The sequence below is a fragment of the Pleurodeles waltl genome, chromosome 10, assembly GCF_031143425.1.
Source record: "Pleurodeles waltl isolate 20211129_DDA chromosome 10, aPleWal1.hap1.20221129, whole genome shotgun sequence".
In the NCBI taxonomy this organism is placed as follows: Eukaryota; Metazoa; Chordata; class Amphibia; order Caudata; family Salamandridae; genus Pleurodeles; species Pleurodeles waltl.
Window position 1 is genome coordinate 611,446,003 of NC_090449.1, and position 24,512 is coordinate 611,470,514.

General features: G+C 42.4%; 1 protein-coding gene across 2 annotated transcripts in view; it reads left to right on the plus strand.

The window, feature by feature from the left end:
- The window catches only part of LOC138261759 (sodium channel protein type 5 subunit alpha-like), a 957,661-nt gene that overhangs the window by 778,559 nt on the left and 154,590 nt on the right, over positions 1 to 24,512 (plus strand). For both annotated transcript variants that reach the window (XM_069211083.1, XM_069211084.1), the window contains one exon: positions 18,643 to 18,797. In XM_069211083.1, the coding sequence (XP_069067184.1) occupies positions 18,643 to 18,797 (155 nt within the window). The remainder of the gene's footprint in view (positions 1 to 18,642; positions 18,798 to 24,512) is intronic.

A 24,512-nucleotide genomic window follows, 5' to 3' on the forward strand; every position in this document is an offset into this window, starting at 1 on the left:
ATGCAGTTCCCTATTCCCCCCACAACTAATTTTGGCACTATAGTATGACTTTCTGCTACACCTCTAGGGTATTAAAGAGGTAAAGTTAGCCTTTCAACAAGATCTTGAGTTTAGAGAGTTGAACAATCAAGGCATGTGCTCCGGCTTCTTTAAATTGACTGATTAATCCTCTGAACTCCCTGCGTTGATGAGCCACCATTGCTGACATATCAGAATAAACCTTAATCAGGGATCCATCAGAAAGTAAAAACAATTTCTTTTGAATAGCTCTGGATAGAATAGATTCCCTAATACGATACCCTGAGAAATTTACGATTGTGGTCGGTAGGTATTTAGCATTTGATGACCATTGTGCGGAGACCTAGTGGGCTCTCATGATAGTGAGATGTTCAGGGGTTCCTCCAGCAGCTGTTCCTTGATCACAGTTTCCATGTATAGCAGTGGATTGTACCAGCCTTCAATACGTTCCGCCCCTTCTGGAATTCCCACAAAATGTAGATTTGATCTTTGTGCAGAATTCTCCATCTCATCCATCTCAATCTGGGAGGCCAGTAGTTTTTTCTATAGAGCATTCATATTTTTATCCTGAGAAAAGGAACGATCTTCCAAGTCAGATACTCTCTGCTCAGTTTCCCTCAATCGCTCTGGAATTTATTGCATTGTTTCATCTATCTTGTCAAGCCCATGATGTATCAAGGCTACTTCTTGTGATTGAGAAGTCTTACATTCACAAATTTCATTAAGGATTGTTTCCAGGAGGTGCTGAAAGTGAAGCATTGAGGGATGATTTGAGACAATTGGAGCAGTAGCTTGAAGTGGATTCCAGCTTGATAACCTACTAGAGCTATTTTCAGGCTGTGTTTTATCAGAGAGACTAGGCTCTACCTGCCTTTACTACCTCACTTGAGTGGACATAGATTGATGAATCAGTTTAAATGGAGAACCAGGGGGCACCTGCTAGGTGATAGCAAACATTGTTTTGAATTGGCGTTGTTTCGATGACCAATGAATCACATAGCAGCATGGAATCACTGAGTCTAACTCCCCCATTCCTGTTTTACGGCTCTTCAAAAATAGAGGATAGTCTTTAAGTCTCTGAAGTGCGATCACTGCATACTCATGCTGATCAGAACAGTCTTTTGCCAAAGCTATTAGGTCACCTTCACTAACAACCTGCTGAAGAGGGTCGATAGTCTCTTGGTTAATAGCTGCAGTTGTCCTATTAGCACTGACACTGGTAATTTCTGAGGCTGACATATTCCCTGAGGTACCTAATACTGTTGGAATTACTTCCAATAAATGCTTTGTAGTATTTGTTGTGTCCCTAAGTAGTTGACTTCTGGCTGCAGAAGATTTCTCCCTCCTTGCCAAAATAAGGCATGTCTTTGCAGCCCACTTCTTGCCCTTTAGGCTGGATAGAGCCATATTTGTAGTATGGGCACCAGCTTCCCTCTGGTACGTCTGCCGCATACTCTGTCCCCCTTAAATGCATGACTTTGACCTTGTGATTATGCCAACATATATAATGAGGCAGAGGGCAGAAATGCAAACACGAAAATGGAGACGTGTAGTTGCTCCAAAATAAAGAAATGGGGGGAACAGGGTAAGAAACCTAAACAGAAACCCTGTGCTGGGGAGGGCAGGCCCACTATGTCGACTCCTCGACACAGTGTGTCTCCTGTCAGAATCTTGCCTTTCACCTACATTCCTTGTACCACGCCATCAGCCGCTTCAAAGACCAGGGGTTTCCAGCTCGTAAATGGAGTCACCATCTGCGATTCCACGTTGTTTTACCCCTGCTTCGCTTTGCATCACTGCAATGCCCTTGTTGTATCCATTGTGTTGTGTTGCATCTCTTCTGCTGCCTCAGTGCTCTGGTCTTGGCACGGAAACAAAATTGCCCCATCTTTACGCAGGAGGGTGGATCGACATGAGCACTCAGCAGTGAGGCATGGGAGTTGGACCCTCACCACTCAGTCAGCTATTTCTGTGGGTGTTTGTATTAAAAGGCTGCTACTTTGGTTTATGGCCAGCTTTTATTTGATCCTTTTCAAGTCAAATGTACTTTACAGTAGTGCTTCTTTGTGGAAGTATATTTCATAAGCTCTTAACATAAACATGTTCTGCAATTGTAAGCATTTTTTTAGGGTGTTTTCGGGTACAAATATGGTAAGAGGTGAAGAACAAATGCAGCACTCATGCATGAAGCACAACGGGAAGGACAAATGCTTCTGGCTGAACATAAAAAGATTGCTATGCAACTTTACATTATCTAGTTCTAATATGGTACAATCAGGTCCACACTACAGAAACTTTGCACTGGTGCAAAATACATTTACCCTGTTTTGCTGTTTGCATACTATCAAATGTAGCAAGACTGGAAAATGCATGGCGCAATGAGTCTGCCATCTTCATCTGACCCACTTAGCTGAGATCTGTTTGCCGTCAGAGGTGCCACCACCAGAATGGTGGCACCTCTGAAGACGCTGAAGGTTGGGTAGGAACTTATTTTTGAAAAACCAAAAAGAAATGTCTCTGACTGTAGGAGTTCTTTCACAGTATGTTGAGTTAATTTATTTGATTTCCTGATCGAAATGGCCAAGCTTTAAATTGTGGTCTAATACAGGAACACCAGGATGTCTGCCCTAAATAGGGTGGATGGTCTGACTGATTGCCCTATGTCCACTGGTCTAAGGTTTCCACCTGCAGAGCCATTAGAGACACTGCTGGAGGAAACATAAAAGTTAACCAAGTGGGCAAACTGAGAGTTTGGTGGACAGAGTACTCTGCTACATTTGTGGCTGTGTATCCTGGTTGTCAAATCCACTAAATTTAATTTTTATAACAGGACTTCACATGAGTGATAATTGAGGTATGAATGAGACCAATTTATTAAATGGTCCCATTATTAGGTCACACTTTTAATATTGACTGTGTGCATGTAGAATGTTAAAAATGTGCAAGGAAATTCTTCTTTATGGGGACAGTGACGCCATGTACAAATGGCAATGTGATTCAATATTGAATACAATAGTGGTCTACCATATGAATACAACAGTCAATCATATGTACTTCACAATAGCAATATCAAGTAATTTAACTAAATAATGCACAAAAATACATTGCATGGGAATGGGAGCTGTAGGGGGTGTCAGTTGATTATATTTCGTGAACTACTAAGTGTCTTTTTGTGAGATCACTGCCATTGTTTGTGACTGGTCTTGCTGGTTTTTAAACTCTGCACACTGGGACACTGCTGTTTGGCCTCCAGCATATGTGATTTGATCCCTTAAGCAGGGCAAGATTGGCTAACCTCCAAGTGGCATTTTTAAACTTGACAGCAAGGTCACAGTGTACCATGCAGAAAAATTCATCAGTGTTATAGAAACATAAATGTCAACTGTGGACTGCATGACTTAGTGTGCCGTCCACTAGGCTATCAAGGATAAACCTGGTTTGAGGCCCACATGTGTAACCTGTCGAAATACCCCTTTTTGACTGGAAGGAAACCTACTTCAAAATATTACCTAATTCACTACTAAGTAGGCCTTGTAGCCCACAAGTTAGAGTACCTTTTATTTAAGAATATGTAAGGATTTTATTTTGACGCGTTCCTACATTTACCAGCCCCCAAAAGATATTTTAATTGTAAAGGTGTATAACTGATCCTTTGAGAAAAATGAAGGTTCAAATAACATGAAATTTTGTTAACTCTGGTTTGAAATAAGGCTCATAAAGGACTCAAACACTATATTTAATATTTATTAAAATCATATTCAGTGGTGAAGTTGGATTTTTGACAAATATTTAAGAACATTATTTTTTTGAAGTTAGACTTTGTCTGCCTGAAAATCCAGTAGGCTATTTAACATTAGCCTACCAGCAGCTGCCCCATCACAGCTTCCCCCATGAGGTGTCAAAACTGGTCCCAGAGCAGAAACGATTTCTTGTGCTTTTTGGCAGGAAGATCTGGGTTTGAGGTGTGTGACTCCTCTCAAGTCAGGATAGGCATTTGTTGAGGGTTCAGTGACTACATTAACTTGAAAAGGGATTGCTCATTCATAGTTAATTGTACAGGGAGTCCTGGGAAAGAGAAGTCTTTGTTCACTGGGTCTACTAAAGCCCCCTTGTCACCGACTTAGTGAGAAGGGAGGCCCATCAGGGTGGTTGAGTAGAAGCAGGCTGCTCATTTCCCTAGACACACCCCTCGCTGGGACACATACCACCGTTGAGGGCAGAAGGGTTCTGCCAAGTTGGAGTTTCTTGCAGTCACTGTGGAATAGTTTGCTATGAGGCAAACAGGATGTGCTCCAATGGTAGAAAGGTTTGTCCTTGAGAATCTTTTTCTGATTGGTTAGGCTGCCCGGGAGTCACCCCCACCCACTGGCTTGTGAATACTGCAAAAATGGCACCTGACCTTCAGCTCAATTGAATACATGTGGACTTGAAGAAGAACAGAAGAGGACTGGTCCTGCTCTCTGTGACCTGCATGGAGACCCGAGAGACTGGACCTACTCCCACTAGGACTGAGCAGTGGACTCCAAGGGTTAGTTGGCTGACCTTTTGTGAGGTTACAGGGAAACAATAAGCTGCAAAAGGCCCTTTTCCTGAAGTAACCTGGTGCCTAGTAACAACTGGACCTGGACTGGACCCTGCTAGTGCCCTCTGCTAGAGTGAGTTCTTACCCCTAATTGCTGTTCCTGAAATTCTGTTAACCATAGAAAAGAACACAAAGCTTTAGAAAGTTTGAAACACTGTGACTTAGAAAAGAGCTTCATCGTGGTCTCAAGGTAAAGGTGAACAATCTCAAGAATGCTTTATTGGATACAGCTTCAAAGTGTGCACCGCTGGAGGACACTGAGGTAGAAAAAGAGGCCTAGTTTAGGTTTGGCGGACAGTGTACTCTCCTGCAAATGTGATGGAGAATTCTGCCCGTCAAACGCTTGGTGTGCCTGCATAATTTAGAGATGGGGAGACAATAATTTTCCAGTCGAAAGAGTCTCCATTGGTTTCATTGATGGAAGACTTCCTTCAACAGCCATATGGAGTAAGGACTATTGGAGGAAGGACATTACACCACACAACCTATCTAGGGTGGGCGGGTTAATGTCTTTCTTTTTCTGTACATCACAGGCAGGAGAAATCCTGATGGAAAGGGACAGAAAAAAACCTCACAGGGTATGGGGCTCACTAGCTTTTTTTAGTTTTTAGAAACAAACTCCCACTTTTGGAGTTTCTTTCTGAAAACCAAAACTTTAGAAAAGTTTATTGAATGTCCATTAGTGTTTGTTTGTTTTTAGAAACAAACTCCCACTTTTGGAGTTTGTTTCTGAAAACCAAAAACTTTAGATAAGTTTATTGAATGGCCATTAAAACTGACTGTTAGAAATGGGGTCTTTGGTTGACAGTCAGGTTACCACCTGTTCAAGCAAGGACCATCACTCTAGTCAGGGTAAAAGAGAATCACACTCAGCTAACCCCTGCTTACCCCCTTGGTAGCTTGGCAGAGCAGTAGGCTTAACTTCAGAGTGCTAGGTGTAAAGTATTTGTACCAACACACACAGTAACTTAATGAAAACACTACAAAATGACACAACACCAGTTGAGAAAAATAGGAAATATTTATCTACACAAAACAAGACCAAAGCGACAAAAATCCACCATACACAAGTCAAGTTATCAATAAAAATGCAAAAAGAGTCTTTAAGTAGTTTTAAACACACAGTAGCGCTGCTAGAGAGAAAATGTACCTGGTGCGCGTCAAAAATAACCCCGCACGGCAGGTCTGCGTCAAAAATAACTCTGTACAGCTGTACGTGAGTCGAAAACCCAGCCTCCCGATGATCTGAAAATCCCGCAGCCCAGGTTGTGATCTCACAGCCTCCGTCAGTGATGCTGCGCGTCGTTTCTCATGCTCCGTGCGTCGATTCTTCGGTCGCGTTTCCTGCGAGCGTCGTTTCTCAGCTGCGGAGCCGGCGGCGAGTCGTTTTTTCAGCCGCAGATCGGGTTTGCGTCAATCTTTTTCCCGCACGGCGCTCTGTGCGTGGATTTTCTTGTCTTTAGTTTGCCAGCTTCTCCTTTCAGGGTCCCAGGAACTGGATGGGCACCACAGGGCAGAGTAGGAGTCTCTACAGAGACTCCAGGTGTTGGCAGAGAGAAGTCTTTGCTGTCCCCGAGACTTCAAACAACAGGAGGCAAGCTCTAGATCATGCCCTTGGAGATTTATTCTCAATATGGAAGGCACACAAAGTCCAGTCTTTGTTCTCTTACTCTGGCAGAAACAGAAACTGCAGGATAGCTCCACAAAGCACAGTCACAGGCAGGGCAGCTCTTCTTCCTCAGCTATTCAGCTCTTCTCCAGGCAGAGGTTCCTCTTGGTTCCAGAAGTGTTTCTAAAGTCTGTGGTTTTGGGTGTCCTTTTTATACCCAACTTCTCCTTTGAAGTAGGCCTACTTTAAAGTAAAGTCTCTTTGGAATGTGAAATCCTGCCTTGCCCAGGCCAGGCCCCAGACATTCACCAGGGGGTTGGAGACTGCATTCTGTGAGGGCTGGCACAGCCCTTTCAGGTGGAGTGACCACTCCTCCCCTCCCTCCTAGCACAGATGGCTCATCAGGAAATGCAGGCTACACCCCAGCTCCCTTTGTGTCACTGTCTAGTGTGAGGTGCAACCAGCCCAACTGTCAAACTGACCCAGACAGGGCATCCACAAACAGGCAGAGTCACAAAAATGGTATAAGCAAGAAAATGCTCACTTTCTAAAAGTGGCATTTTCAAACACACAATCTTAAAATCAACTTAACTAAAAGATGTATTTTTAAATTGTGAGCTCAGAGACCCCAAACTCCACATGTCCATCCGCTCCGAAAAGGAATCTACACTTTAATCAGATTTAAAGGTAGCTCCTATGTTAACCTATGAGAGGGACAGGCCTTCCAACAATGAAAAACGAATTAACAATATTTCACTGTCAGGACATATAAACCACATTACTATATGTCCTGCCTTAACCATACACTGCACCCTGCCCTTGGGGCTACCGAGGGCCTACCTTAGGGGTGTCTGACATGTAAGAAAAGGGAAGGTTTAGGCCTGGCAAGTGGGTACACTTGCCAAGTCAAATTTACAGTTAAAACTGCACACGCAGACACTGCAGTGGAAGGTCTGAGACATGATTACAGAGCTACTTATGTGGGTGGCACAACCAGTGCTGCAGGCCCACTAGTAGCATTTGATTTACAGGCCCTGGCACCTCTAGTGCACTTTACTAGGGACTTACTAGTAAATCAAATATGCCAATCGTGGATAAACCAATTACATACAATTTTACACAGAGAGCATATGCACTTTAGCACCGGTTAGCAGTGGTAAAGTGCTCAGAGTTCAAAAGCCAACAGCAACAGGTCAGAAAAAATAGGAGGCAGGAGGCAAAACGACTGGGGATGACCCTGCATAAGCAAAAAAGTCCAACACTGACAATGCCCATCCATAAAACATTTTGTGTATTAGAAGGAACCACTGTGACAGCAGTCCATTTCAATACACAGAGATGATCACTGTGCCAGCAGTCGTCTCTAAATTTAATTGAAGGTAGACCATGAGGATGGCAGGTGAAAGAACTGTGTTAGACGCAAAATTCAAATTTTCCCACCCGGTCCATGTCCCTCCAAAACCAACAGGTTCAGCTGCACCCCAGCCAATGGCTATCGTCATCCATCATCATCAAAAAAACGTTGTCTCAGCAATTTGGCATAAAAACATAAAAATAATACATCACATTAAAATCTTACAATATATAAATAGAGTTTAAAACAATTAAAAGTCATCATTTTATACAAAAGGAATACATACTTGTCAGACCAAGTCATCAAACCAACCGGGACTGAATGGGCTATCACCTATCTACAGTTCCCCAATTTTTACACAGCCAGGTCACCAGAGAAATCTTGCCCTGAACACGCCTTTTGCTGAATTCTCCACATCAGTATTACATAACGAGACACAGCAAAGACTAAACTTTGTTTGATATCTGATTTTAAATTTTGCAGAGCCTCCGCAAATTTCCTCACCCCAAGATTACAGCAAGCTCTTCTATTCTATTGCCCCACATACATGGCATGCACTTTCTGCCTGCTCAAGCGAACTCCCCCACTTAGCTGTAAAGGATGCAAGAGGGAGCTTGTTGCACCCAAATTGGATATATAGCTTCCTGGCTTTGGGGGGGGCTCGATCTCATCAAGAAAACGCTCAAAATTAAAATCATCTTTACATAAGAGGAACATATCAGAATGCTATACGAGGCATGCGCCTGCGGTTGCAACTCAATAAGTTGCCTATACTTCAACTTCTAAGGGGTTTTGCTAACTGTGGAGGCTTCCAGGGTTTCTTTTCAGACATAACCACAGTCCATCTTCACCAGGGTCTCTTTTACATACTTTGCCCAGGGAATAATACCTAAGCCCAGAATACCCAAAACTTCCTTCTGCCCCTCACGATAAGACATGAGCTCCTATGTGGACCAGATATACTTCCAATAACAAATAGGCTTAATACCAACCTCCTCCAAAATTAGCCTAACACTCATCCTAAGGGGGTGTGCTGGTTGGTAGCCCCATCAGCTTTTGTATAAAGTGGTTCTCTACAACTAGCATTTGCCCCTATCCTTGTGGCCCCACCGCTCTGGTCCTTGGAGGGATGATCCTAGCATCTGCTGTTTATAGACTGCTAGGGACATCAGGCAAAAGTATGACCTTTTCAGCATTCTAATTAACGCCCTCAGGTTTTGCATCAGGTTCAGCCTTAGCTTATCTATGTGACATCTACAATCAAGCTACTCTGTGAGTGTCAGCCCAAGGTACAAAAATATCTGCACTCATTCCAAGGGAACCCCTAGGAGCTTTGGATTTGGTCTTGTGCGGGGGCATGGATTCAAAACCATGTATTTCGTTTTGACCACGTTTATTTCTAAGCCTCTCCGAACACAAAAGTTCACAAAGCTGTCTAAGGGTTTCTGGAGCACCATTGATGATTTTGATAGCAGTAAGGTGTTGCCTCCAAACATCAGGGCTGTAACGTTAATGTTAGCCATCAAGGAGCATTCCCATGACATTCGGTCAGGAGTGATATTAGATCATTAATGCAAAAGCATAAAAGGGTTGGGGCGAGGACACAACCCTGCCTTACTAATCTACTGACCGGGAAAGGTTCTGTCATCTCACCCAATTTAGCACAGTGAACTTGGGCATAATTATGGCTGTGAAGCTTTACTATAGGGACCAAGAGCCCTTTGGGGACTCTAATGTCTGCCAATACACTGCCGAACGTAGGTTGAGGAATGCAACATAAAGTCAGCCGCCTCCCAGGATCACTGTTTTCCAGAAAATAAGCTGGAGTCTGAAAACGTGATACACCTGCTAGTACATTCCCTAAACCCCTAATTCAGGTTAGTAGCTGTTCAAGAATGGCTAATTGGCCGATAATTACATGGGTCTAGTGAGGAGCCTTTCTTATAGATTTGGACTATCTCTGGGCCTGCCCTTGGAGGTGATATGGAGGCCCTTTGTAAAATGGAATTAAATAGAATTGCAAAGTTGGGGTCCCAGACCTCAACCTCTCCCCGGAACAGGTCTCCCGGGATCTTATCACGCCCTTGGGCTTTATTGGAGACTATCTTAGAGATCACTGATCTCACTTCAACCAGTAATATCACACAATTTCTTTTGTAGCCTTCTCGCTGATCCCCACGTTAGGTCTTCACGCTCCTGGACAGGTAAGCAAATGCTCTCAGTGCTGTTAGGAATGTTTAAACTTGAGAAATGAGTGACCCAGTCAGTGGCAGGCACTTTCACTCCAATCAGGCAATATCTTTCCCTGCTCCCCATTGCAAGCAAATTCCAAAAAGCAGACTGGTCTCTCTCCCTTACTGCTTCAAGCAAACCCTCCTACTTCCACATTCCCCATTCTTTTTTTGCAGCGTTCACATACCTCTTATATGCCTCTCTCTTCTCTTTTATTTTCCTCTTGTGTTGACGTTGTATAGCAGGCAAAAGTGCAGCCGTGGCTATCTTAAAGGCCTTATTATACCAGGACATTTCCCATTCTTTTTCTGCTGCGTTTACACACCTCTTATATGCACCTCTTCTCTTCTATTTTTCCCTTGTGTTGGCGTTGTAATGGCAGCCAAAAGTGAGGCCGTGGCTATCTTGCACGGCTTATTATACCAGTACTGGGGTGTCCTCCTCCTAAAGAAGCTTTTAGTGGGCACATAAAAGTAATCTTTCAGCTGTGCAAAAAGATTGTTATGAATAATAACACTGGATCTAAATGGTCCCCCGAAACTGGGAAAATGTGTCCCAATCCAGAGCCTGAAACTCCTCAATGCTGCGTGAAACAAGCCTGTATATTTCCTAGATCTGTTAACTTCTGCTAACCAGAGTAGCCCACTTAACACTGCGCTTGTTGCTGGAAACTTAAAACCTGCGGTCAAAGGGCTCATGGCTAGTAACTCTCTTGCTCCCTGCAGGCAGCTCTACATCAAGAACAAGTGCATTGTGATCACTGTCCCTTCTGTCAAGTACTGCCATATCTCTTATAAGTGTCCAAGCCCTTACATCCACCAGGATGTAATCAATGGGGCTGCTGCCTGGGATCCAATTAAAAGAATACTTCCCTTCTCTGTCTCAGAGAGTCCTACTGTTCCCTGCCCGCAAACCCTGGTTCAATGATAGTGCATTGATTTGTAGTACTAGGGCGGACCACTTCTTAATAGGTGGAATTCCCGGGGAAGGGATAGACCAGGCAGTATCCTCATCTTGTGTGAGTGCAGTTGGACAAGCATCCAAAGGTTTTAACTGGCAATTGAAATCCCCACTCACGAGACTCAGCACTCCCGCTGGGACATTAGCCATGTGTGTATTCAATAACTCAATGATTGGGGAATAGCTTATAGTGTCCCTAGGCCTTAGATAAAAATTATAAATATAAACACACAGCAATGAAAAAGTTAGTAAGACACAGAGAATGTCCGACGAGGGTATTGTCATTCCTTGGACCTTGCAGTTGAGTATTTTCTCACCCAGGCTACTAAGCCCCCCGAGGGTCTGCCCCTGTCTCTTGTAACACCTACTTTGCTGATGTTAGCATAACCATGAACTAACCTGGTGGACCACGTTTCCTGAAAAAGGTAGATTAAATGTGTATCTATGAAATCGCCCCATGGTGGGGACTCAGCTTTGTTGGCCAGCCCCGCAACATTCCACGAAAGGAGTCTAACCTGAATAATGAAGGATTTAATTATAGGGTAAGTACAGGAGACCGAAGGAGATGACCCAGTCCCAGCAATAGGAAGAGTAACTTGCGGAGGGATTAGCACAGATGCTGGGGCAACTAGAGCCCTAGGATTATTAAATATTAGTTCAGTTGTGGAGCACTGTTCACCCAATTTCTGAGCCTTCATTGCATCTGGACCAGCCATTGATCTATGACGGAACAGGCCAGGGATCTATGATGGAACAGGCCCACATTGAGTTTTAAATCTGCATCTGAGAGCGACCAGGGGCAGGAGGGTGGGGGGTCACCCTGCAAAGAATACCATATCTTCTTGAGGAACCTTCAAGCTTCCTGTAATGAGGACTCATTACCCGTTTCGCCCCTGCCGCCTACCTTGTTTGTTGCTGTTCCCCTACCCCTGCCCCTAGAGCTGCGTGACTTGCTCCTACAGAGGTGGCCTTTAGAGTAATGAGTCAATCAACCCCCTCCAGTGCATCAAAGTGGTTAGATACAAGAATTCCAAATGTGCTTCTTTGACTGGGATAAACATTGGATTCATCTGGCAACACCAGATCAAGGTGTAAGTGACTGTTGTGTGTGGTCGGACGTGCCTCCAAGTGTAGCATGGTTTATAAAAATTGTTTCTGTGCTTGGGCCCCAGATGTGCCTAAATAGTAGGGTCTGCAGTAGCCAGGGGGTATTAAAGTGAATCACAATACAATCCCCCTGCTGATCCAATGGACTGGCTCCAGCCAACCCACCCTACAAGTAAGAAGAATTTCACTCAACTTGGTAAGAGGAAAGTTCTTATGCTGGGCCAACCTATTCAGGCATTTGTTGGGAAGCACTTCCTGGTTCTCCCTAGGCCCTTGTGCATATGAGGCATGCCTGTGAGAAATATCACATGAGGGCAAGCTGCAGGTGGGAGATGTATGACAGGTTGCTTCTGGAAGAGATCGGGTGACTTTACCAATAATCGAGATTTACCAACCCCATCCCGTGCACAGTTTGCTGTGCTCTCAGACCGAGAAACAACAGGGGCAGTTTGTTGAGGGCCATTAGCCTCTGCCTGTCCAACAATATTAGATGCAGCTGCAGTGCACCAGATATCCAAAGCTTTGAGCTGCAAAACAGTAGGTCCTTTGTTGGCTAGTATGGCCAGATGAGATGTTGTCCAGGGGATCCCTAAAAGCTAAATTGGGTGGTTTATGTATTTCACTCTGTAATAATGATGTCAAAAATCCCCTTTTCAATGGCTGCAAATCGAACCAGTATCGGAGAAAGTTCAGATGCCACAATTTCTTTGACCTTCGCTAGGCAGACCTCCATTAAATCATTAGCCCGTAGTGGAGTGGGCCAGGTCTCCTCTCGAGTTAAGCAATTGGGGTCTTGGAAAGCAGAAACTGATCAAAGGCTGTCTATGCTAAGGGTCGTTTTTTTGCCATAAGACAACCTCAGGTCTTTTTAACTTGCTTAGAGGGCCATGTGCAGTCCTTCGGGCATGCTCCAGAAGTTGAAGCATCAGTGATGCAGCTATAGATTTGAGAGGCAGTGTCGTCCTGTGGTTTAACTGCTGAAATAGCACTAGAAGGACAGTGAAGTAAGGGCCTGCCAGAGCGTGAGTTTGCACCTGCACCAAAAGACAGCCTCCTCTCTGTTAGGACAATTCTTGTTGAAATATTCCCCACCGCATGCTACAGAATCTTATCAATGCTCATTATAGAAGGGGGAAGTGGGGTTAAAGCAACAAGGCCCACAGCTTCCTTTCTTTTGGCCATGTCAGCTTTTGCTTTATTTAACTGCGCGAGGGCAGGTTGAATATCGTGAAAGGGAAGCACTAGAGATGGAATACTGATGAATGCTTAAGAAGCACAATGTAGCACAGTGAGGACAACAAACACCCAGTCAACAGAAGCAACAGTCCTGCGAGAAGTAATGTCCGAAGGAACACTTACCCCCAGGTGCATTATATCAGAGGGTGTTGGGGGGTGGGCCTGCTACGGTTCCCGTCTTTGCCCGGGTGCGTCTTGTGCAGCAGGAGCTCCTTGCTGACTTTAAAGTTGCAACTTTGGGTGTGACACAACTGTGGGCCATCCTGTGGGCTGAGTGTTATAGTGCCTGTAGTCCTTTGACACCACAGCCCCTACTCTGCCCCCACTGCTTCCTTCGCATTTCTCCTTATATTTAAAATAACAAAATATACTCCAGGTAAAGTTTAAAGAAGAAAAACTTCTACAGTGTCGAAAGCAATCAGACAATCATGTTGTACACCATGAGTTGAACTGGAGCTGAAGATCACAAGTCCTTCCTTCACTACTGCCACGACTGCAACAGATGTGGAGGCCCCTCTTTCCCTCTGCTCCTTGGCCACCTGCTAACACCAAAATGAATGGTGATTACATATTTATGAGACATGGGGTCCCCCGGGGAGGATTCCAAAGTGCTTTTGCAGGCAGTTGTGCATTCTATTAGCAATGGCTATCTGATTTCACTGGTGATAGTCTACAACCTTGTTACACTGGAGGATGTTGACTTCAATTTCAGAGACTAACTCAGAAGGTGGAATCTTTGACTAGGACAACCAGCTTGGTGTATCCAAATACCACAGCATCTGGGTCGACCTGAAATCACACCTAGGCCCCAGGCTTCCATGTACAGTGAATTCCAATTCACACTTTAGATTGTCTTGGCACTAAAAGCTACAAAAGATTTAGCTTTGGTTCCCCTTTTTCATAGTATAAACTTTTTATGGGATATTTATTGACATGTTTTTTTACTTTGTAATTATTTTGGTAGTATGAAATACTTACCACACTTTTCTTTAAGTTGCATATGTGTGTTCTGAGCCATAGCTTCCAGGAGTTAAGACGAGGTTTATTTATTGAACTTGTGTGTTGGACCGAACAAGATTTTGGTCTTATTACTTAAGAAGGACTCACATCCTCCTGAACTATATGCCCTTTTTCTTATTGTGTTTAACAGTCACCACTCAGTTTTAAATATACTGACATGCTTTTTAATTTGTTACATCTGAGGACAGATGTCCAGACTTCGAAGTTGGTTGTGCTTTCAAAGTGTGTGGGCACACCACTATTGCACCATATCTTGCATCACCTTTCACATGTTCTAAATGTTCCTGCAACCACTCTTTTTATCTATTCCATATATTTATCTATTCCATATATTCACTGCTTGCAATGTTGTAGCTGTGTAAACAGTTTGATGGATAAAAGTACCACTAAAAGAAAGTAAATTTCACTTATGACCTCACAAAAAGTGGCTTAGAATTGAAAAGGGAATAATCAACTGCAGTGCAAGTAGGTTTGCATATTTCATATGTTTATTTTTTATATTGTTAGAGTGAAAAATAAGTTTGTAAAAAATAATAAAATTAATCAGTAGGGTCATTATATATAAAACAGCACTAGTAAAAAAGGTGGGAATGTAAGACTAGGATAGTTTATTCGATTGTCTGGGGGCAGAAGTATGAGTGCAGGAGGATGCCTCAGTGTGTTGTAGAATTTGGGTTATTAGTGTCTAAAGTGGAATGCTTGTTTGAGTGTGGATTTTGGTTCTTAGGGGTATCAAAAAGATGTTTCTTGAAGAGATGGATTATTCAAGTGGCTAGGGAAAGAAGGCTGGATTAGGGGCAGTGACTGAATGCGTCACACATACTGTGTTATCTGAATCTATGGTAGGTTTCTTTCTTGATTGTGTGTTTTAGGTCAGTGGTTCTTAACCGGTGGTTCACGGGTCCTTGGAGGTCCGCAAAGACTACTCAGGGAGTCCACAACTGCTGGAGAATAAAAATGACATTTCTATTCTCAAATTGAGTTGAAGTGCACCAAACAGAATATAGTATGAACGATGAGTTGCCTTGATTGATTTTAGAAAAGGTCCAACCTTCCTATTAAAATTAACAATTTTATTTTTGTTAGTATTTATGTTTGAAATAAAAGAACTAATTTATCGGTTTTGTATTTGTTTAATGAATCATTGTTTCTGTATTTTGTGTGTACTGTGTTGCAGTTCAAATGATCGAAATTGCTTAGGCTGGTGTCCTCTGCTTCCGGTAATGACTCAATGGGGTCTCTAGATGCAAATAATGATTCGGTAGGCGGTCCCCGAGTTTCAGTAATGAGTAAGTGGGAGTCCACAGAAGTCAAAAGGTTAAGAAGTACTGATTTAGGTTGTTTTGAATTGATAAAGGTGCATCTAGAAGGAACTAATTGTGAGGTTCCTTGTGACTTGCAGGCGAGTGGAGGGCAAGTCTATACCTGCTGATAAGTGAGTGTGAAGGATTGCAGTCTATTTTCTGGCTTTTAACAACAGAGCTTTAAACAGGACTACTGCGTTAAAACACCCCCTTCCTGTGATTTTTTACAGGGTTGATGTAATGACGCCACATGATCTCACTGCTTATTTTAGCTAATATTCAGAATGGGCCCTGACTGTTCATTTGGTACCTCACCATGTGGCTTGTCATTAACATTTATTTACTCTCTGTAAAGTTTGCAGGTAACAAATTGAAACACCATTACAAAACAAGAACAAAACCTCTTTGACCTGAAATCAATTTAACCAACGTGTGGTCCTTTTCAGGAAGTTCAGCGTGTGCCTAGTAATGATTGCCATGTTGAGTAAGTTATAGAAAATGTCAGAGTTGTTTAATTTAGGAACTGGTGGTGGGAAGGTTAGGGTGTAATAATCATGCCGCGCTATTATAGATACCGACCAGCGCAAAAAGCACAAGAAGTGTAGGTCTGCATGCATCTGTGAATAGAAGGCTATTTGGAAAATTATGTCAAAATGGTAAGGAAAATGTAATAATAAGTGAAGTTGATGATTTTCATCTTACTTTCTGGTGACATCCTTAGTCCTCAGTATATGGTCTGTAGAGTACTCCTGCAGAGTTCCTGCAACCTGATATACAGATGTCCAGGTCTGAGCATTAGTCAATTAGCTTTCAGTTCTGCAGTGGTGAATTTAATTAATTGCAACAATAGCTGGACAAGAAGTAAGCAGCAGGGGCAACAAGGTAACAAAATACTCTTATCATTGACTGAAAGACAGGTAAGGGCCAATTGAGTTTGCTGGCGTTTTATGCACACATCCATGCATACACAGATACACACTCACTTGTGCAATATCGGTAAGCTGTGCTTTTCAAGCATGCATTGCTGCTAAGTAATAATGGTATACGCAAACACTGGGATACTTTCAGATGGCACTGTAAATTATAGACACTGCAGATGCAAAATTGTAGACCTGCAAGATTCCGCTCTCCACCTTATCTTGATTATTTGTAAACCCACGCATGGACCTGCTCCACTCATCCCACTCTTACCCTGATGACACACATATCACAGGTAAAAAGTAATGTCCAACAGTCTCCAAGCAATAGCTTCCAGGTTAGGACTAACATCATACACTTTTAATGATTCTCAAGCAAAAATATTTTCCCTAGGTTTACATCATCACTTTAAAATACAACTCCTCTGTACTCTCTCGTCCTCTCTTTTTTATGTGATACATTGCTCACCAACGCTTTGTATATACACCTAGGGAGCCAATGGGACACAGACCTTAGCCTCAGGAGTGGTAGTAATAACTGGCATCTTTAAAGCTGAAATTTCCTAACAAACCCACTATAACCAAGAAAGAACATGCTATGTACTAGCCTCCCCATTCTTATCTACCAGCATACAATGTAAACAACACAGTATACAATAATTACTATGGCACCCTCCGTATATAGACACTCACCGCAGGTTGAATTGAGATTAGTGAATATGTTACTTAAACAATGAGATGGTATTGTAAGAAGTGGCTATGCCACATCATACCCCACCCTCAATGATACTCATAGTTGCTATCCTGGACATCCACCAGGATGTTAAAACCCACATTTCAGTCCTAGAGAGGCAATAGCCCTCTGAGATTTGGAGAACGGTTTATGACTGGTGACATGAAGGGAGAACATACCTGGAGGATTTCAACTTGACTCCATGGGACAATTTTTGATTGATTTAGCTTTTTCCCTAGCTAGATTGTGAGCAATGCTTTATACCTCAAAATAGTGTTGGAGAGGGTGCCATTATCCATTTATGATAGTCATGCAACCACAGTCTCAAATACTAGTAATTGATATTAAATACCATTAAAGATAAAATGGGCATTAATGTGACACTTGACCCTTTGATCATATTGTTAGATAACAGATCTTGGCCATGCATGGCTCCCAAGAGGAAATTGAACATACGTATGCTGTTAACTGTGATGCTGTCAATTGTCTCATTGCGCATGTGGTGGATCAACCTATGGTGCATCTTCCTCATGGAAAAGTTGAAAGCAACAACTCACAAGAACCTCATTAACTTTGAAAGGCTATGGATCCTTTTTAGTAATATGAGAAGAATGATCCCATTTCTGAGACTGTAGCCATCCTGTTCCCTTACAAAGTAAAACAGTTGAAACTGGCTAGAATGTCCCTCCACATATGGTTTCTGAGTCTGACTTACAGTATTCTGTTACACACATGCATTTTCTCCTCACTTTCTGAACATGTTCACAATCTTTTATGATAAAATGATGGTCAGAGAGCAGTATGTCTATCACATTTATATGTTAAAATGCTTCCCCAGAGTAAATGTGTATGATGTTTTTATGTAACAATTACTTCTCTCTACCAAAAAACCCCTATAAAGTTGTTAAAGTTGTAGACATCCTGCAAATGCACCAATGTTTTCAATCTCAAGTGAGACGACTTCTGAGATGTCTTCAGAATTCCATCATGCAAAAATGCCTGGAAGTGTCTGCATTCTCACACTTCAAGATGGAGTTCTGTGAGTCATGACTCTCTCTTCTACTGCTCTACTCCAGTCAGTGCATACATAACTCATAGGGGTTTCGTGAACCAAATGCAAGAGCAGAGGAGACAGACAATTTGATGCCTAATTTTTCTACATTAGGCTTACACCACTGCAGCAAACCCAACTTATCATTCTTCAAAATAAAGGTTCAAGTTCCTTACATATACAGACACCTATCCATTGGTCTATTGATCTACTGTTTCTTGCTCTCTCTCTCTCTCTCTCTCTCTCTCTCTTTCTCTCTCTCTCTCTGATGTGTGTGACCTGTACCAACTCTCCGATGATATTCGTGGCATGGTATTTTTATAAAATGTATCGTCCATGACAAGACTGGATCAAAGTCATCTTTGGAACTTCCTTGCACATTGTTACACACATGCAAACAAAATAATCAGTACATAATCTGAGCCCGGTATGTGGAGCTATTTTTCTCTATTTGCCTTAAAAATGAAAGGACAATATTTTTAGTTGCCTATTTTATATCAAATGCATTTTTAATTTCAGGTTGTGTACGCCACTGCTCGTGTTGTGATGTGGACATTGGGCAAGGGACAGGGAAAGTCTGGTGGCAACTCAGGAAGACCTGCTATAAAATTGTAGAACACAACTGGTTTGAAAGTTTTATCATCTTCATGATCCTGTTGAGTAGTGGTGCTTTGGTGAGTATATTTTCCAGCGTTCTCATATGATCAGCATGTAGGTTGTGTAGATGAGAGCACAAGATGTTTACACATGTACATGCTGAGCAAAAAAACTAATTTATTGTGTGCTGCCCCAATTACATGCTCCAACTTCTCCTCTACCCACTCTAGCTCCTATTATCAGATCTCACAGAACACCACACACAAGCATTTTATTCGTTCTGGACTTGATATTTGAGATGTCCCAGTTGCAGTCATGTTTGCTGTAAAGCACAAAGCTCCTCCAAAGAGATGTATATACTCTACCTCAAGCACCTAAAATAAAATAAATGAAAACATTGCTAATATGGTTGCTTTATTAAATTAAAACCCACTTACATAAGCTTACTGTGAGTGGGGATGTGGGCAATAAGTCATGAAACTATGTTCATCCCTGATTACACCACCATCGCCCTCACACCTGACCTCCTCCTCATGACATAACCTTTTAAGAGATCTTACAGCACCGATTACATACACCAGTGACAGAGAGAATTGACTCAAAGGAAAGGAAGGAGACATTAAGCAACTATTGGTACCCTTGACGTAAAACAGTTTTATTACTTATGTTCACATAAATCATCATCTGGTTAGGTGGGTGTAATGGTCAACACATATTAATTATCTAACACATATTGCACGCCAGTAGTTAAAGAATTTCTAGCTATTTAGGGAGCTTGAGACCCAGTATCAAAATGTTGTGCCTGATACATCACTCACTCACCTAGTTCCAACCAGGGGCATGACAGTGGAGCTGATGCTAGGCCCCCATTACCAAATCTAAAAGAAGCCAGACCCAGGGATAGTTCTCCCACCAACGTCTAGAAGGGGGAAGGGACAAAAAAAAAAAAACTTGTGGTACTGGTTCTGCTCCGCGGCAGTGCTACTCTGCTTAACAGGGTCGTCACTTCTTGACCTTCTGATTGAATCAAAGATGGGATTTGAGGGTCAGCACTTCTTATTATCATGTAAATAAAATGCCCTGGAAACAACAAAAAGAGGCAATTACCACTGTCAACTCTAAACAGTTGACAATACAATGCTTTAGATTTACTTACACTGACAGGTTTCTTAAATAACCATAACATGGGAGCATATAAATCAGATACTCTAGTGGAATCTTCTGGAACTATTGAAGAAGAGCATGAGGTACTAGGATAGTTAAGTCAGTCCACAGAAAACTCAGACCATAGATTGGAGTTAATGGCATTTCAGAACACACATTCACAACAAAATAGAAAACAAGGTTACTCTGTGCACATGGGTTGGACGTTAAACAACTCTCAAGTTATATTTGAGTCAAGGTTACTTTTGAAAGTGGATTACATTCAGAATTACATGAACTTGCAACAAGGCTAGACAGGACACAAGTTTTGGATACTGACTCTTCAAAGGCTGTGCCCTATACATAGGTCAGAACTCGATTATGTAAATTCACATGAACCAGAAGTGTTCTTAATACAAAGTTGGAGTTAGCAACACTCCCAGGATTACACTGTGTACGTTGATTACCCTTGAAGACACAACAATACATGACAAAAGGTTACTTCACTACACAAGGTTGGAATTGCTGTTACTTACAGGGTTGAGCTTGGAACATGGATTGGAGTTAAGATGCACTCCCAAGGTAATCCAGAACCAAGATTATTTTTGATACACAGGTTGGAGTCGAGAGTACTCCCAAGAGAAACTAGAAAACACAATAACACTCTGTTCAAGGCTGGAGTCATAAACACTCCCAAGGTATGCTAGAAAACACCATAAAACTCAGTACATAAATTGTAGGTATAGGTTCTCAGGAGAGAATCTCTGGTCCATGAGCAACATAGTTCGGAAACCAAGACTTGGAGAAAGAGTTCAGAGGCATGAGCAAGGATATAACAAACAGGCCTGCAATTACTACTAAGATTAGTATGCACCAACCTGGGGGCAAGTACTTAACCTGGAAAGCAATTTATAGAGGTTCGGAGGCAACAGGTGGGTCATTGCTAGAAGTTAGAGAAAAGATGGAATTGTAGCTCATGTAGGGACATAATAGAGGGGTCTCGGGAATCAGGATTTTGAAGTCATCAGAAAGGACAAGGAAGAATCAAATGTTGGGTGTTTCAGGACGATTTTGCAGATGGTGCAGAAACAAGGCTGTGCTGGAACAAGCGAGGAAGGTCCGGGCAACTCGGGAGATGACTGGAGGGACAACGTTTGAGGCTTAACAGGAACACAGGAGATCCAGACAACTCAGGAGGTGACTGCAGGAAAGCTGCTTCCGCAGAACTTGATGGAAACTTGCGCGGGTCCAGAGACAGGAATGGGGCCAAGCCCTGATGCAAGTTCAGAAGATCTGTTTATACAGGAAGCCAAGAATGTTCCAGAGGAGTACATGCCTTGCGTGGAGGCTTACTAACGAACCTAGGAAAAGTCGCAAGTTACATACAAATGGGAATGTCTTAACAGGCAGCAGGTGTAAACGATAATTGACAACAACAAGTACCATAGAACCCAAGTTCATGATGGTACAACCTAATGGGTCACAGTGGAAACATGACTATCCTAAGAGGGCACATAATATCTGCAGGTGCAAACTAGATGAAACTTGCATAGGAACACACAAACAGGATGGTCAATGGTTCAGGCCTAACAGGAAGGGGGTGCCATGGGGCATTAGGGGTGGAATGGCACCACAGTGGAAGGGACGTCATGACGTCAGCAAGTAATACCCACTGTACATAGGGAACAAGATTGAGCTTGTTTGCCTAGAGAGATTCTGTGGGCATATTGTAATAGCATAATTATCCTCTTCAGTGTTCTTCCCAGTACTTAATTTGAGCTGGTGGGGGCCACTGGCACTCATTTTTCTGAGTCTGTCATTTATTGAGAGGAAAAGAGAGAGCAATAAACAAAATGGAAAGACGGAGGAAGAGAAAGATGGAATAAACATCATGAAGGAGAAAGCAGGAACCAGTAAGAGTCAGGTAAAGGGTCAGGGAGTGTCTGGTAGTGGATTAAGGAGGCATGCAATGCAATCAAGACTTCAAAGTGGACACACAATCATTTATTTTACCAGGTACAGATGTCTGAGCAGAGCTTTGGGTATCTGCACAAATTCATTAACAAATGAAGTATTAGTTCTACCAAAAAACTGAAGTTTAAACTTCGATTCCACAATATCAACTTCCAACAAGTCAGCAGGGTAAGTTGATGTGGAATATGAGTCGTAAATTCATACTTCCTTGTCTATGCTTACCTTGGTGATATAGCAGCAGCAGATAATTGTGGAGTTTACATATTTGAAAGTCTAAGTTCTTGACCTTGATATTTTTACTTTCAACTCACTCCTCTATCAGGGCCTCTCTAGGGACAATTCCTTCTTTAAAATAGTCTGATCTATCCTGTGTTTCAGCTTTGAAGTGACAAACTAAAGGATTTGCATCATAGGGTGAAGGGATACCAAGGCCATAAGTGCTGTAATGCGCACACAAGTGAAGCTTTGGAAGTTTGCCCGATGGTAGCACCCATGAGTCATGGAGAACTTGCAGATGTGTAAAAGGACATTTGTGATTCAGCAGTGAATCCTCCTGTGCCATGTCACCAATATGCAAGAATTGTCAGTACAGAGTATGGATGGAGTACCGCTTCACTTCCACAGAGATTGCACAATAGATCCTATCCAGCATGAGAGAACCCGAAAGCATATGCTGGAGGGTTCAGTAATTTATTACTACATCAGATCCATTGCTGAGGAAGGATAATTTTGTAACTAGAGGTTGAGGGAAAAAACAATCCTCAATGAATGAGTGATCACAGGGATGCAATTGTAGGAAGTCAATCACATTGCACCTCACTTAATTAACAATAGGCCAACAGTTGCCCGGTTTCCCTATTTCATAGTAGATGCTTTCATGTTGGTGATATTAGTCTTTGATCCTAGCTGGATAACCTCAGCTTTGTCATTGTTCAACATCAGAGCAGCCTTACTTCATGTGCTGCTAAATGAAATATCAGAATCAATTTTTCATCTAAATCGTATTTTGGCAGAAACACCAGGGTGAATTACATCCTCCATTCCAGCTTTCCTATCCACCTTCCATGCTTTGCACCTGAGATCGTCTTTCCTCCGTTTAGTGGCGTGGGCACTACCAAGGTGACCCAATGCGGGTGAATCTTTTCTTAATGTACCTTAAGAGGGGCTACATTTCTCTTATAATTTCACATCACCCTTTTGAACAGTATTTTGTTCTAATTCTGCATATTGGATTTTGTAAGTTTCGTTCTTTTCAAACTGTATACATAATAAATTTGACCATTCGCCCTAGACCTTAAGTACTTTTATACTGGTTGAGCCTTTAATTTCAAAGGTATGTTGTAAGTTGCCCTACATGTATAAATGTCCTTTTTTCAAGTCCAAAGCCACTGACGGTTTCACGCAGGTCGCTTTTGTTCTCTCTAAAACATTAAATCACAAAAAACTTTGCATCAGCAAATCTTCTTCCACGGATGGGTGGGTCAGCATTCAAGTGTTGGAATATTTATTGAATTTTGTCGCACCAACGAAAGTACACATGTGGAAATTCACAAACTCGTATCTGACCTCTTCTCCCACTGAGATGGTCGTAAATCCAAGTAGAGGTAAGGAAACAACCACAAAAGGAAAAGAATGGCCAAATAGAGAAAAAAGGTGCTTTTGCACAAAGGTGATGAGATTGGCCCATGAATAAGTATATAATTCATCCAATTATGCATGGCTTTGCGTTGCCAGAAAACTGTAATGCACAAAGATTTTCAGAAGTACTCCTGGAAAAATGCAACTCTTACGAGGTTGTAGGAATACTTTTGTGAATTCCTGAAAGTTGTAATCCTGCTCCCATTGAGACTGTAAATTCGTGGGTGCAGATGTATGACCTTCTTTGAGAATCAGGCTCTCTTTCTATTTGTTTTACACTATTTAGGCTAAGTCTACCAGACAGTGCAAGCTGTCTGGTTGCAAAAAATCTATTGTCGGCATGTCAAAAACCTACAGTGGGCTTAAATGCCACCATTCCTTCCCATTGATTGACTTTATTGTCACTCTCATTTGTAGGGTGGGCAGAGCTTGCAGAGCTTCCAACCATGGAATTCTGCAGAGTTACATAAAAACTCATTTCATGGAGGTTTGCAAGCAGGCAGAATTCGAGCATGTTGAGCTCCTCGTACTGATTTTTTTCCGCCAAGAGCTTGTTCCGTCTTGTAAAATTAGTGCAAATTGCACCATGCAACACTTGGGAGGGGGGTTCTGCTTCCTTCTGCCGCTCAAATAGATTTTCTGCGTGAGCAGTAGTTTTGTCATTGCGAATGGTCGTAACCTGCTGCAAGCCCCCTTATTGTGAAATCTCGCTCAAGGCTTTCTAGCACCCGAAAATCTCGCAAGAGGATACAAATTCTAGCGCACGCTCGCCAACTTAATGTTGGCAAGCCGGCTGTGATAAAGAATTCCAACACACGGTGGTTGGTGGAGTTTTGCCGGCACTCCACACGGAACACAGAGTGGGCAACACTCCACAAAATTCCATCGGCAGAGCAGAATGTTTCACCCACCCTACTCATTCACTTGCTTTTTCAATGCCTTTCAATGTCCGTCTTATGGTTGTCCCTCTCCTCGACAATGGCCCCTTTACTTCTGTCCTTTGATTACTCATTTTAGTAAACATCTTTTTTTCTTTT